The sequence below is a fragment of the Atractosteus spatula genome, chromosome 11 (genome assembly GCF_055471065.1).
Source record: "Atractosteus spatula isolate fAtrSpa1 chromosome 11, fAtrSpa1.hap1, whole genome shotgun sequence".
Taxonomy (NCBI): Eukaryota; Metazoa; Chordata; class Actinopteri; order Semionotiformes; family Lepisosteidae; genus Atractosteus; species Atractosteus spatula.
Window position 1 is genome coordinate 27,352,127 of NC_142716.1, and position 11,904 is coordinate 27,364,030.

The window sequence follows — 11,904 nt, forward strand, 5'->3', positions numbered from 1 at the left end:
ATGATGGCACGTCCGAAGTATATACTGTGTCTGAAGAATACCAACACCAGCTTTCTGTGTTTTCTGGTTTTAAAACTTGAATCATAAAGCTTTAAAGTATATATTTCCATCTTGTTTTTGTTCATTATTTTTTTTCCCATTTACATTTCTTTGACTGAGGCATCACATAAGCTAAGAACAAATCTGTTGCCATCAGAGCTTTTTCTCCTGGTGAAAATCACTGAGTTTAAAAACACTTCTGTAAGTCAATATAATACTGATGTTTATAATAAAAGATTCATCTGCTGGGTAAAACAAAACTAAAGATGCTTGTTTTGGGCTCTAGGTTTCTATTGAATTGAATTTACAGTAGTCCATTTCTAAATGAATACAGTAAATTAAATTGTTGAGATTAAGAAATAAATCTACATACTTCATGGCCAATTGTCAGTTCAAGAGAACTGAAAATAATTAATAGGATTAAGAATAGTCCTATTTTGGACTATGGTTTTCAATTCTCTTAATCTGACTTTTGGCCATGAAGTATGTTCAGTTAAATTGGGTTGGACAAAAAAGCCAAAAGTCAGATTAAGAGAATTGAAAACTAGCCCAAAATAGAAGTTTTTTTGTTTAGGTTGATCAATTATACAGTTCTTGTTTGATTCATGAACTGAACTGATTAATTGACTTCGTCAGCTGGAAGCAGGCTTGATAATGGACTCTGTTCAAAAAGAGCAGACTTGTCCTTTAAAAACATTGAAACTGAAAAACCAGACGGATCAAAAACGATCAAATTTTGAGATTTGAATGTATCTTGTGTGACCTTTTTCAGGGATTGTGATGTTAGACAGACAGACAGGAGTGTGGCTGGTTCACAGCACCCCGGAGCTTCCAGATGTGAAAAATCATTCTACATCATTCTGGCCCTCCAGTGGGCATGAAAATGCACAGACCTTCTTCTGCGGGACTTACACATACAGCACCTTCAAGGACATAGGTAGGCATTCACATGTACATACAGCTGTGTGAAACTTTTCTTGAACAACTTTGATTGCTGAGCTTTAGTATGTCCATGGCATTGACATCGCAGCTGTCTATCACTTTCTGAAAGCCTTTGGTACAATTTTTCCAGATTTTAAGATTCAAGTATTGGTTATTTGCAGTTTTTGTTCTGGTTTGGTGCACCTTTTCTTTACCTATTCTAAATTTACCTGTGGGGCAAAAACCAGTCTATTCTGTTATTTTCTGTTGGTGGTTCAATTACATTTGCACGCTTAATATAACCCTGAGAATAGGTGGACACTAATAGACTTACACCTCATTGTGTATACAGATGAAAATAAATACCGAAATAGCCTTAGACTTTCTAATTGAATCTAAATGATGTGTATTTTGGCTGCTGAAAATGTATGTCAACATTTTAGAACTTGGAGGATAGTTTAACAAATGAAAATAAATAAAGGTAACTCTCCAAACTAATGGAAAAAGAAAGGGGGCATTTGACCTGGATGTATGAAAATGCCATGCTTACTCTTGGTTATTTTTCATTCTTGTCTCTACAGCTGTGCAACTCCAGTATATCCATGTATACTCTTTTGACTATCACATCCCCCAAACCTTCCACAGAGACCTTCAGTGTGTGGCTCAGAGAACATGCTATCCCAGGAAAGAGCCTTGGTTTAAGCAGCTTTAAAGTACAGAGACCAGCCATATACTGTATGTTTATGTTCCAAAATTAATATCGTTTATGGCCTTCACACGCGTTACAGTATGCTCCTATTCTTTTTATGCTCAGCTACTAAGATTTCCCTTCAGTGGTAAAATTCCATATAAATATTCAATACTTAAACGGGCACAGTAAAGACATTTAAATCTTTCTACGACCGACCAATGCACCACGAGTGCCCCTGTCGGTCAACCAATCACGTACCGCGGTATTTTGCGTCATCTCGCGTCACGATGCGCGATGACGTAGCCAATTACCCCCGGTACGTGCCTGTGCCGCGCACTTTGAATGGCTGCATCTGTAAATCCAGGGTACAGTGTCTATGATTTTTTTTTGTCATAAAGAAATTACTATTGGATTTTAAAGTGTTTTTTTCCTTTCAATAGTTCGTTTTGAAACGATTCACCAGAATGTATTCTTGAGGAGAGTAATGTTTGTGAGATGCTTGCCTTGCCTCGCTTCTTTTAGTCAACTGTTGACTCTTTGTCAACTGCTGCAGTTCAGTTCTACAGAGCTCTGCTGGTTTAAAATGCAGAAAATGAGCTCTAATCGCATAAGATTATTCCAGTTTTTCCACAATGCTCATGTCAAACATGGGCGACCCCTAAAAACAAGAGCTATTTTCACTTTGTAGGCCACTACATCACCTAGAAATGATCAAGGCTGCTTGACCCTTCTTCTCTTGCCACAGGTTCTGTTCATCTCCCAGAAGCACCAGTGCACCCACAGACTGGCAACAGACACTAGTATTGTTTAAGTGCCCTTTTTATTTTCTAGTGATCACAACAGTTAACACTGTCTGTCCAACACCCAGGACACATTGTACAGTGTCACACTTCTAGAGCAGTATACAGTATGTAATACTCTTTTATGTGTTTTTGGAATCATACAGGTTTATTCTGTATAAGCTGCCAGACCACGATGAAGGAAGAGGTCTGCGATACCTCTACATGGATGACCATACCAATGGCTGGGTATATGGGAAGAAATTGGTAAATGACTCCAAGAGTGCAGTGGGGCAGACTTTGCAGCCTTTTTTGTCCTACATTCATAAAAAGGTAAGAAACCTTTATTTATAATCTGTGTCATCTCCCAGAAAGTGAGGTCAGGATATACATTGTCTTTTCGATCTGTTTATTTTCACAGGTTTCTCTTATAATTCAAAAGCCTTTTGTGCAATACAAATACAAACTTTGTATTGATATTTTTTATATTCCTTCCTAAAAGACTGTGGACTTTGGGTATCTTCTATACAACGATCAACCTCCCAAGTCATTTAAACCTGCTCCTTCATCTTTTGGACACAGCAAAGGTAAGTAACATTTTATAATGTACAAGACAGAAGGACACAGAAAATGGGGGGGGAAAAAAACATCATAGACAGCACAACAAACAATATAATTGTATCCGTAATACTTGCTGGGTTTGCTTGCTTATTGCTATGATTAAAGCCAAGTGCAATGTTTGCTACATATGCAGGATGTGAATTGTTCATTTTATATATATCTAAAATAAAATATTTTAAAATTTACACTATTTCAGGGTAGAACATTTACATGTGTGATTCTGCAGATTTTGTCCAAATCATTGATTCAGTAGAAAACATTTATTTTATGATTTACTCAATATGGTCAAGACATGATGGCACGTCCGAAGTATATACTGTACTGTTTCTGAAGAATACCAACACCAGCTTTCTGTGTTTTCTGGTTTTAAAACTTGAATCATAAAGCTTTAAAGTATATATTTCCATCTTGTTTTTGTTCATTATTTTTTTTCCCATTTACATTTCTTTTTCTGAGGCATCACATAAGCTAAGAACAAATCTGTTGCCATCAGAGCTTTTTCTCCTGGTGAAAATCACTGAGTTTAAAAACACTTCTGTAAGTCAATATAATACTGATGTTTATAATAAAAGATTCATTTGCTGGGTAAAACAAAACTAAAGATGCTTGTTTTGGGCTCTAGGTTTCTATTGAATTGAATTTACAGTAGCCCATTTCTAAATGAATACAGTAAATTAAATTGTTGAGATTAAGAAATAAATCTACATACTTCATGGCCAATTGTCAGTTCAAGAGAACTGAAAATAATTAATAGGATTAAGAATAGTCCTATTTTGGACTATGGTTTTCAATTCTCTTAATCTGACTTTTGGCCATGAAGTATGTTCAGTTAAATTCGGTTGGACAAAAAAGCCAAAAGTCAGATTAAGAGAATTGAAATTAGCCCAAAATAGAAGTTTTTTTGTTTAGTTTGATCAATTATACAGTTCTTGTTTGATTCTTGAACTGAATTGATTAATTGAATTCGTCAGCTGGAAGCAGGCTTGATAATGGACTCTGTTCAAAAAGAGCAGACTTGTCCTTTAAAAAGATTGAAACTGAAAAACCAGACGGATCAAAAACGATCAAATTTTGAGATTTGAATGTATCTTGTGTGACCTTTTTCAGGGATTGTGATGTTAGACAGACAGGAGTGTGGCTGGTTCACAGCACCCCAGAGCTTCCAGATGTGAAAAATCATTCTACATCATTCTGGCCCTCCAGTGGGCATGAAAATTCACAGACCTTCTTCTGCGGGACTTACACATACAGCACCTTCAAGGACATAGGTAGGCGTTCACATGAACATACAGCTTTAGTATGTACATGGCATTGACATCGCAGCTGTCTATCACTTTCTGAAAGCCTTTGGTACAATTTTTCCAGATTTTAAGATTCAAGTATTGGCAGTTTTTGTTCTGGTTTGGTGCACCTGTTCTTTTCCTATTTTAAATTTACCTGTGGGGCAAAAACCAGTCTATTCTGTTATTATCTGTTGGTGGTTCAATTTCATATGCACGCTTAATATAACCCTGAGAATAGGTGGACACTAATAGACTTACACCTCATTGTGTATACAGATGAAAATAAATACCGAAATAGCCTTAGACTTTCTAATTAAATCTAAATGATGTGTATGGTGGCTGCTGAAAATGTATGTCAACATTTCAGAACTTGGAGGATAGTTTAACAAATGAAAATAAATAAAGGAAACTCTCCAAACTAATGGAAAAAGAAAGGGGGCATTTGACCTGGATGTATGAAAATGCCATGCTTACTCTTGGTTATTTTTCATTCTTGTCTCTACAGCTGTGCAACTCCAGTATATCCATGTATACTCTTTTGACTATCACATCCCCCAAACCTTCCACAGAGACCTTCAGTGTGTGGCTCAGAGAACATGCTATCCCAGGAAAGAGCCTTGGTTTATGCAGCTGCCCCTGACATCTTTAGCAGGGGAAACTTTCACCAGCTTTGCAAAATACTCTAGATTTAACGACGGTGAGCACCACTTCTTCCCTCTCAATTCCTTTTCATGAAGTTTCTGATAAATGCAAGTCGATCTGAAATTTCCCTTATGCAAATGGCACTACCACCCATACCAATGCCAGATATTGGTTTTAAGATTAAACAAAACGTATTTTTCTGTTCTACAACTTACTTCAGACATCCCCCTTCATTCGCATTTCTTTTCAAAAGCTGCTCAAACAATGTGTGAGATGGGGGGAAAACAACATTGCGAAGGCACAAAACCTGTCAGTGTTCAGAAAAAGAAAGCCAAGGCAGAGCTAGAGTCTGCAAAACAAAAAAATCAGTAAAGTCTATGGATCACGGTTTTTTCCCAACTGATCGCTTCTTTAGAAACTATTCTCCAATTCAAAATACAGAAACAGTAGTGAACAACACAGTTGCCATGATCCATAAACAATCTCTGTGCTTCATTATTGCAGTTTGTTCCTGGAGAAGTGAAAATGTCACATCAGTTATTTTTCTCATTTTAGATATTTGGAATCAATAGTTTGCTGGTTAACTAATTTTTTGCATGCCTCTACATTTTAAAATCACAAATGAATTATCACAGTTCCAGACCAGTACCAGCTTGGAATAGATGACGAAATGTACTTATTCCTTCAAAATATGTGCTATAACAGCCCCACAGTGATGCTAAGTGTCGGAGTTGGCATAAGTTGTACCAATGATGTTTCTTTCACTGACAACACTACAAGAGCACTGGTGCCCAGCTGGTCATAGAGGTTGCAGTTATCGGACGCGTTTGAGATCGCTTGGATATCCCAAAGTGCCCAATCTTGTTGTGTTGGTGTTGGTATTCAGTGAATTATGTATCACTGCTGAAACTCGGTCAACAGTGTCTGATTTACTCTGAACAAGCACTTATTGAGCCTCTCAGAATCTGAATTTATTTATTTAAAGTCTAACTCTATTGTATGTTGGCCGTTTCTAGCCAGCAAGACCCACTTTCTCACAAAGATTTTGTTGGAACAATATCCAGTTTATTTTTAGTCAAAGCCTTTCCCAATTGAAGATGTATTTATATAAAAAAGCAGACTTCGTTTTGGTGAAACTTTCTCAATCTGCCACCTGGCAACTGAACTTTCCTACATGGTTCTGCGGTTACACTTTAGATTTAAGGTTTCATAGCATCGCTTTCTTTCAACAGAGATTTTATGGGATGTTAGTAAAGCATTCATTTATATTCAGTAGTAATTTAGGTTTAGGATTTGTGTCTGAGGTAGTTTGTAGGTGCTTTATTAACATTCTGTAAAGCCCAATTCTTGAGCAAATTGATTAATAGAATATTTCAATCTTTTATTTATACAACAATCTAAAACAAATGTTTTTCTCTTGGTATGTTGATTTAAACACAAGACAGGATAAAAATATAACTTGTGTAGCTTCTTTAGATACCATTTAATACCTAAGAACACGAGAGGTTACATTTGGCCCATTTAGCTAATTTCTTAGTAGTTGATTCAAGGATCTCATCCTGCTGTTTCTTGAAAGGAACCAGGACTTAAATAACATGTGCAGTTTGTTCCATTAATCTCAACTCGTTTTGAAAAGAAATTGATTAATTGATACAAGGATCTCATTCTGCTGTTACTTTAAAGGTTATTGGAAACGGTTGTCATATTTTATTTAAATACATTTAAAATAAAGGTTATGTAGAAAAGGAACAATCCAGTAAGTTTCAAACACCGCCCTTCAAAAGCAATATGTCACACTTCACACTTGATCTACTGTATATTGGTGGTGTTGATTTAAAAAAGAACGTTCTGGGTAGCAGCCAGTACAGTACAGCATTCAGAGAGGGGGGGAGAAATACACATTCACTTGTTCTCGGTTCCAGTTTGACGTTTTGGTAGCAAGTGCACTTCCTGTTTTTGGTTGGGTAGAAAGTGTGCCTGGAACAGATTCTAACATGGAACCTGTGACTCTGTTCCGTTTCAGATCTCTACTCGGGTTTGCTGGTTAACTATTTAGGAGACAACTTCTTTGCCAAAAGTTGGGGGAAGCTTCATCGGCCTCTGCCGTCGAATTGCTCCGTGGCGCACAAGGTGTACAACGTGACGACGATGCAGCTGCCAGAGGCCAGGCCTTTCGGCATCATGGTGGACCACTCCGTGGTGTGTGACGAAGGGCGGGGGTCCGCACTGGACCTGCATCGCGGACACGAACCGAGAGATCAGTCAAACGAGAAGAGGAGGCGGGGCTGTGTGCACGAGCAGGCCTGGAGTGTGGAAGGCCTTCCTCACAGTAGTTGACACATTTGAGGACTGCCAGTAACACGTGGCTGGCAGAAATAGACAAACAAGAAAGGGCTGCTTTTCAAAAGATACTGCATAGTTTTTCCAAGTCAAAGCAAATGGTGGTAAGTAATATGTAAGAAAACTCTGCAGTAGCTCAAGTAGGTAGTGCGTCAACACGCGTAGGCTGCAAAAGAGAAGAAAAGAAACGGGAACTGACACCTGAAGAAGACTCTACAGCTGAAATATTGTTTCTTTTCTTCTCTTTTCAGCATGGAATAAACCTTTACATGTTCCTAAACTATTCAGTACTGACCTTAATAGCAAAAGTAAAATGTATTTATAAAGGATATGTATCATGAGGAAGTCATGCATCTAAAAAAACATTTTTTGAATGAAGTACTGAATATATCGGGGGGGAATATACGTGTGTATTAGCTTTCAACACTACACTTTTCTCAAAATATTGCAAATGCAAGTGATCTCCAGTGTCTTTTAAACATAATCAATAAGTTTGTTTTCACAGCAGTATTGTAATATATTAATAGTGTAATGCTGACAACACTTTACACAGAAACCACACAATGGATGAGTAATATATATATTTTTACTAGCTAAATCAATAACACCACAGACTACGTATTGCAAAACACAAGACAACCTATGCTTTTCAGAACAGGTGGATAGGGTTAAATAAAAACAATCACCACATCTTCATATACAGTACAGTTACTACATTATTGATCAACTTGAAGCATTGGATTATATGACTGTTTACTCTGTGGAGCTGTCCACTTCGACTGGCTTTGTAATAGGCCTGTACAGTTTAAAAGAGAGAGTTTATGTTCACATTTTTATAAAGAATAAGGTTACAGTGCCGTGCTGGTGTTTCGATCTGGTAAGAATATCTTAAGTCTATTAAACCTTCCAGCATTCCTTAATGATTTACTGATTTTTAAGTCAAAGGCCATACGCCTAGCTGAAGTTAAAAAATATCTGAGGAACTTAAACCATTATCAAGCTGGCACTTGCAAAAGCAGGCATGTCTCTAATGTTGGGTAGGATTGAGTCTCCCCTTGCAGTCTTGATTGTCTGACCTGCTCAATGCCTATGACCTCACAGTGATGTCACTCACAGTCGTGTTTTCTCCAGTGGGTGATCTCTCTTTTATAAGCTCAAAGCATGTCAAGTGGGGAAAGACTCTCTCTCATGAGTATGTCAGAGGAGTGTGTGCACATTTCCTCATCCTGTTTCAGTTGTGTTATTTTAACCTTTGCTAATCCGATAGGTAAATATTAACCCACATATAAGCCGTGCCCGGGAATGTAGACAGTGGAAACTGAAAAATGAACTTCACATGGCACAATTTACCATTCTTACCACTTAAAAAAAAGCTCTTAGTTTTTAAATAAATAAAGGAAAATGTAAAGGTGCTTTTTTTTCTGCACAAAACTGTCTTTCATAATGTAATATTATGCTGTGGATTAAAAACAAAAGATTCTTTAAAAAATCCCAAGTATAAGTTGTTATAATTAGATGCCATTGTATGCTATATTCGTTTATAGTAGTGCAGGTGGGTAGCTGCGTCAGCATGCGTAGTCTGTAAAGGAACAATAGGTTTATTCCATGCTGAAAAGAGAAGAGAGAAAAGGTTTCGGCTGTGAAGCCTTCTTCAGATGCGTCTCCACACACCTTAAGAAGGCTTCACAGCCAAAACGTCATATTAATTTATAGCCGTATCTTTAATTTGTAAAAAGCAGTTTTTGAGCAAAAAAAGATGTATTTCTAATATCACACTTAAAGAGGGAGTAGAAACTCCATTGAAACAGATGCCCACAGCCACAATTTAACGGCAGCTGATTGTCAGAGCCACCTGAGAAGTGACAGAGAAAAGCCTAATTTCACAGGGAAATGGTTGTTCTCTTTGAAAGGTTCAATTGAATATATGGAATTAATATTCTGTTTGAATGTATCTCATGAATGCTGTTAAATGATAGTACCTATACAGTACTAACTACATGCTTCAAGACTACCATTGAGCAAATTAAATTCTAGAGGCTAAATACTGTATGCAGTACAGTGGGAAATATTGAATTGTTTTGGGAAGTAAAAGACAAATTATATTTACAGTGACTACTGTTCAGGGGATAAAGTGAGTTCCTGAAGTGATTATCCAGAAATAACTCATTTATAAACCATAAATATAAAGTGTTGCCAAAGCAGGACAGTTTAGTCCAAAAACCTACTGTTCCCCCTAGTGGAAATATAGTGTTTGTACCGCTTTCCTTGTGCTACAAGAATATTTGCCAGTATCAAATGATCATAATGTATCTCTTCCAGGCTAAAATAAGCAACAGTAAACTCTGGTATTTAACTGGAATATAGTAGCATAAAAAAGTGGTGCAGTGGTGCTGTCTCAGAGCACTGTGGCCATGAGTTCATCCTCAGACCTGGGGTTTGTATGTTCTACATGTGTTTGCTTGGGTTGTCTTCAGGTAATTGGCATTTGTGAAAATTGTCCCTGGTGTGAGTGTGCGCTGTGATGGACAGGTGTCCAGTTCAGGGTAAATCATGCCTCTGGCTCCCCTGCAACCCTGTATTGGATAATGCAGTTAGAAAATGGATGGATTAAAACCTTCATTACCTTTATAGAATTCTTTCATTTTAACATTATTTTACTACTGGAAACCACTGTAATTTTAAATCATATCCATTCAGCTATCAACTATTTTACCACAATATTACAGTACATTTTACCTTTTGTATATCCTTCTGAAACAGTGCTGCTGTGCATTCCATTGCAAAAAACGCTACATACATTCTGCTACCAGAAAGTCTCATTAAAACACTAAAGATAACATACTCATTAAGTGCAATTTGAGACTTTACATCTCATTTAATATGGAGACCGTAGACTGACACTGACTCAATACATACAGTGAAAGTGGTTCAAGCTTTTAGAGACAACCTGTAAAATCTCACGGTCAGTCTCTGAGTTTGCAGATTGATTAAGACGCACAGTCTTTGGGGTGGGAATTCTTTCTTATTGGCTTATTTGCTGACAAGGGAGAGTTGACACATTCAAGAACACCATCCACAATTCAGAGGCAAGGTTATTAGATCTGCAGCAGGTGATTAAGAGACTCTTCTCCGGCTCCTCTTTTCATTGTACAGGGAGATGGCTGGGAGCAGCACTCTGATAATGGACACTGCCACCCACGCCACTATATTCTCCGCCATGTCATTCAGTTCTTCCGTTGTTATCTGTTTTAAAGCAACAGCATAAATGTAGGTTAACCACGGAGGACTAACATTGTCTTTTATTGCTTTTAACAGGGTGTCAGCTGAGCATTAGACAGGATTCATCCATTCTCCCAGCAAACAGTGATAGGCTGATTTCTTTTTAACGTCTTATTTTGTTTCGACTTCTCCTTGGAATATATCATATTCTATTCACATTTTTTCTACAGCCTACAGCCTATTCTGGACTTTTCTTTCATTTCCTTTCCCTTCTTACCTCTCTCCCTCCTATTCCTTCTCTCTCCCAAAACCAAACCATTGTGCATTTTACTACACTGTATTACAATTAAAACACAAGATGAAAGGTTCTTATAAAATAGCTACAAATTATTTGTTTCTGGTACTAAATCTGTTTTGAAAATCATACGGCTTGGGGCACATTGCATTCTCTTCTTCTGACAAGATACCAAGGGTTTTGAGTCCCAGCTGGGTTTCTTCACAAGTCTTTTTCATAGGAACCCAATTCGAACAGATTACATACAGTAATTTCTCATTTTCTCGGGCAGTGCAATAGATGCTGTTAATGGAATACAAGTACATTTTAAAAGACAACCTTAGATAATGTGACAATCAGTGCACTTCTTTTCAGTCCTTCAGATATCCCTTGTGGTGCCTCCGGGGGAAAGTTTATGTAAATGAGAGAAGTACTCACACCACACTTTTCTTTCCTGAGTTTCGTGGCGTTTCTTCCTCCAATTATCTTCCAAATCCAGTCCGTAATCCGCTCTATTAATCCTGTTCCGATCCGAGTTACAAAAATCCATAATAAAGCCAATCCGCGATGTATCCTTATCCACTATCCGCAATCCAAGAACCATAAACCTTTTCTCCTTTCAGTAGTCCGTTATTCCTTAGTCCGATCTTTAACATAAACCTCTCTCCTCTCTCCTCTCTCCTCTCTCCTCTCTCCTCTCTCTTCCTCCAAACCGCATTCACCTTATCGGCTTCCGCCTTGTCCACTGCCTCCGGGGCACTTATATTTCAGTTCCTGATGCGGCTCAGCTGTGTCTCATTGTTTCTCAGGGTAGACCCTTTCCATATACGGGTCAGCTGATTCTTTTTGGCAGCCATTTTGCTTAGGTCCATATCTAGTATTTTAAGTAGGTCATTCCGAAAATACCTGTTATGAATGACCCTTCCCCAGGTCATCTTACACCCTTTACTTGGCTGGCCTGTAATGTGGGTGTTATATTCTATGATTTTCTCCTTGTTTTATTTATTACCTTGTCCAGTAGGTGGCAGAATTAGCACAGTAAGGAACTAGGCTTAAGGAGCAATATTTGTTTAATCAAGCTGACATCTTCCTCTA

At 37.7% G+C, this 11,904-nt stretch overlaps 1 protein-coding gene across 1 annotated transcript; it reads left to right on the forward strand.

Annotated features, from left to right (window-relative positions):
- The first annotated feature begins 1,945 nt into the window (after window positions 1-1,945).
- On the forward strand, window positions 1,946-7,313 carry LOC148823771 (deoxyribonuclease-2-alpha-like). The gene is made up of 5 exons (XM_088928133.1): window positions 1,946-1,950; window positions 2,598-2,763; window positions 3,013-3,017; window positions 4,159-4,319; window positions 7,000-7,313. The coding sequence occupies exons 1-5, from the start codon at window positions 1,946-1,948 to the stop codon at window positions 7,311-7,313; spliced, it is 651 nt and encodes a 216-aa protein (XP_088784259.1).
- Window positions 7,314-11,904: the final 4,591 nt, after the last annotated feature.

Bases quoted from the DNA above. Each gene is read 5' to 3' on its own strand.
- LOC148823771 (XM_088928133.1), top strand. The intron at 4,320-6,999 runs GTAGGCGTTCAC...GTTCCGTTTCAG, and splicing joins CAGCACCTTCAAGGACATAG to ATCTCTACTCGGGTTTGCTG.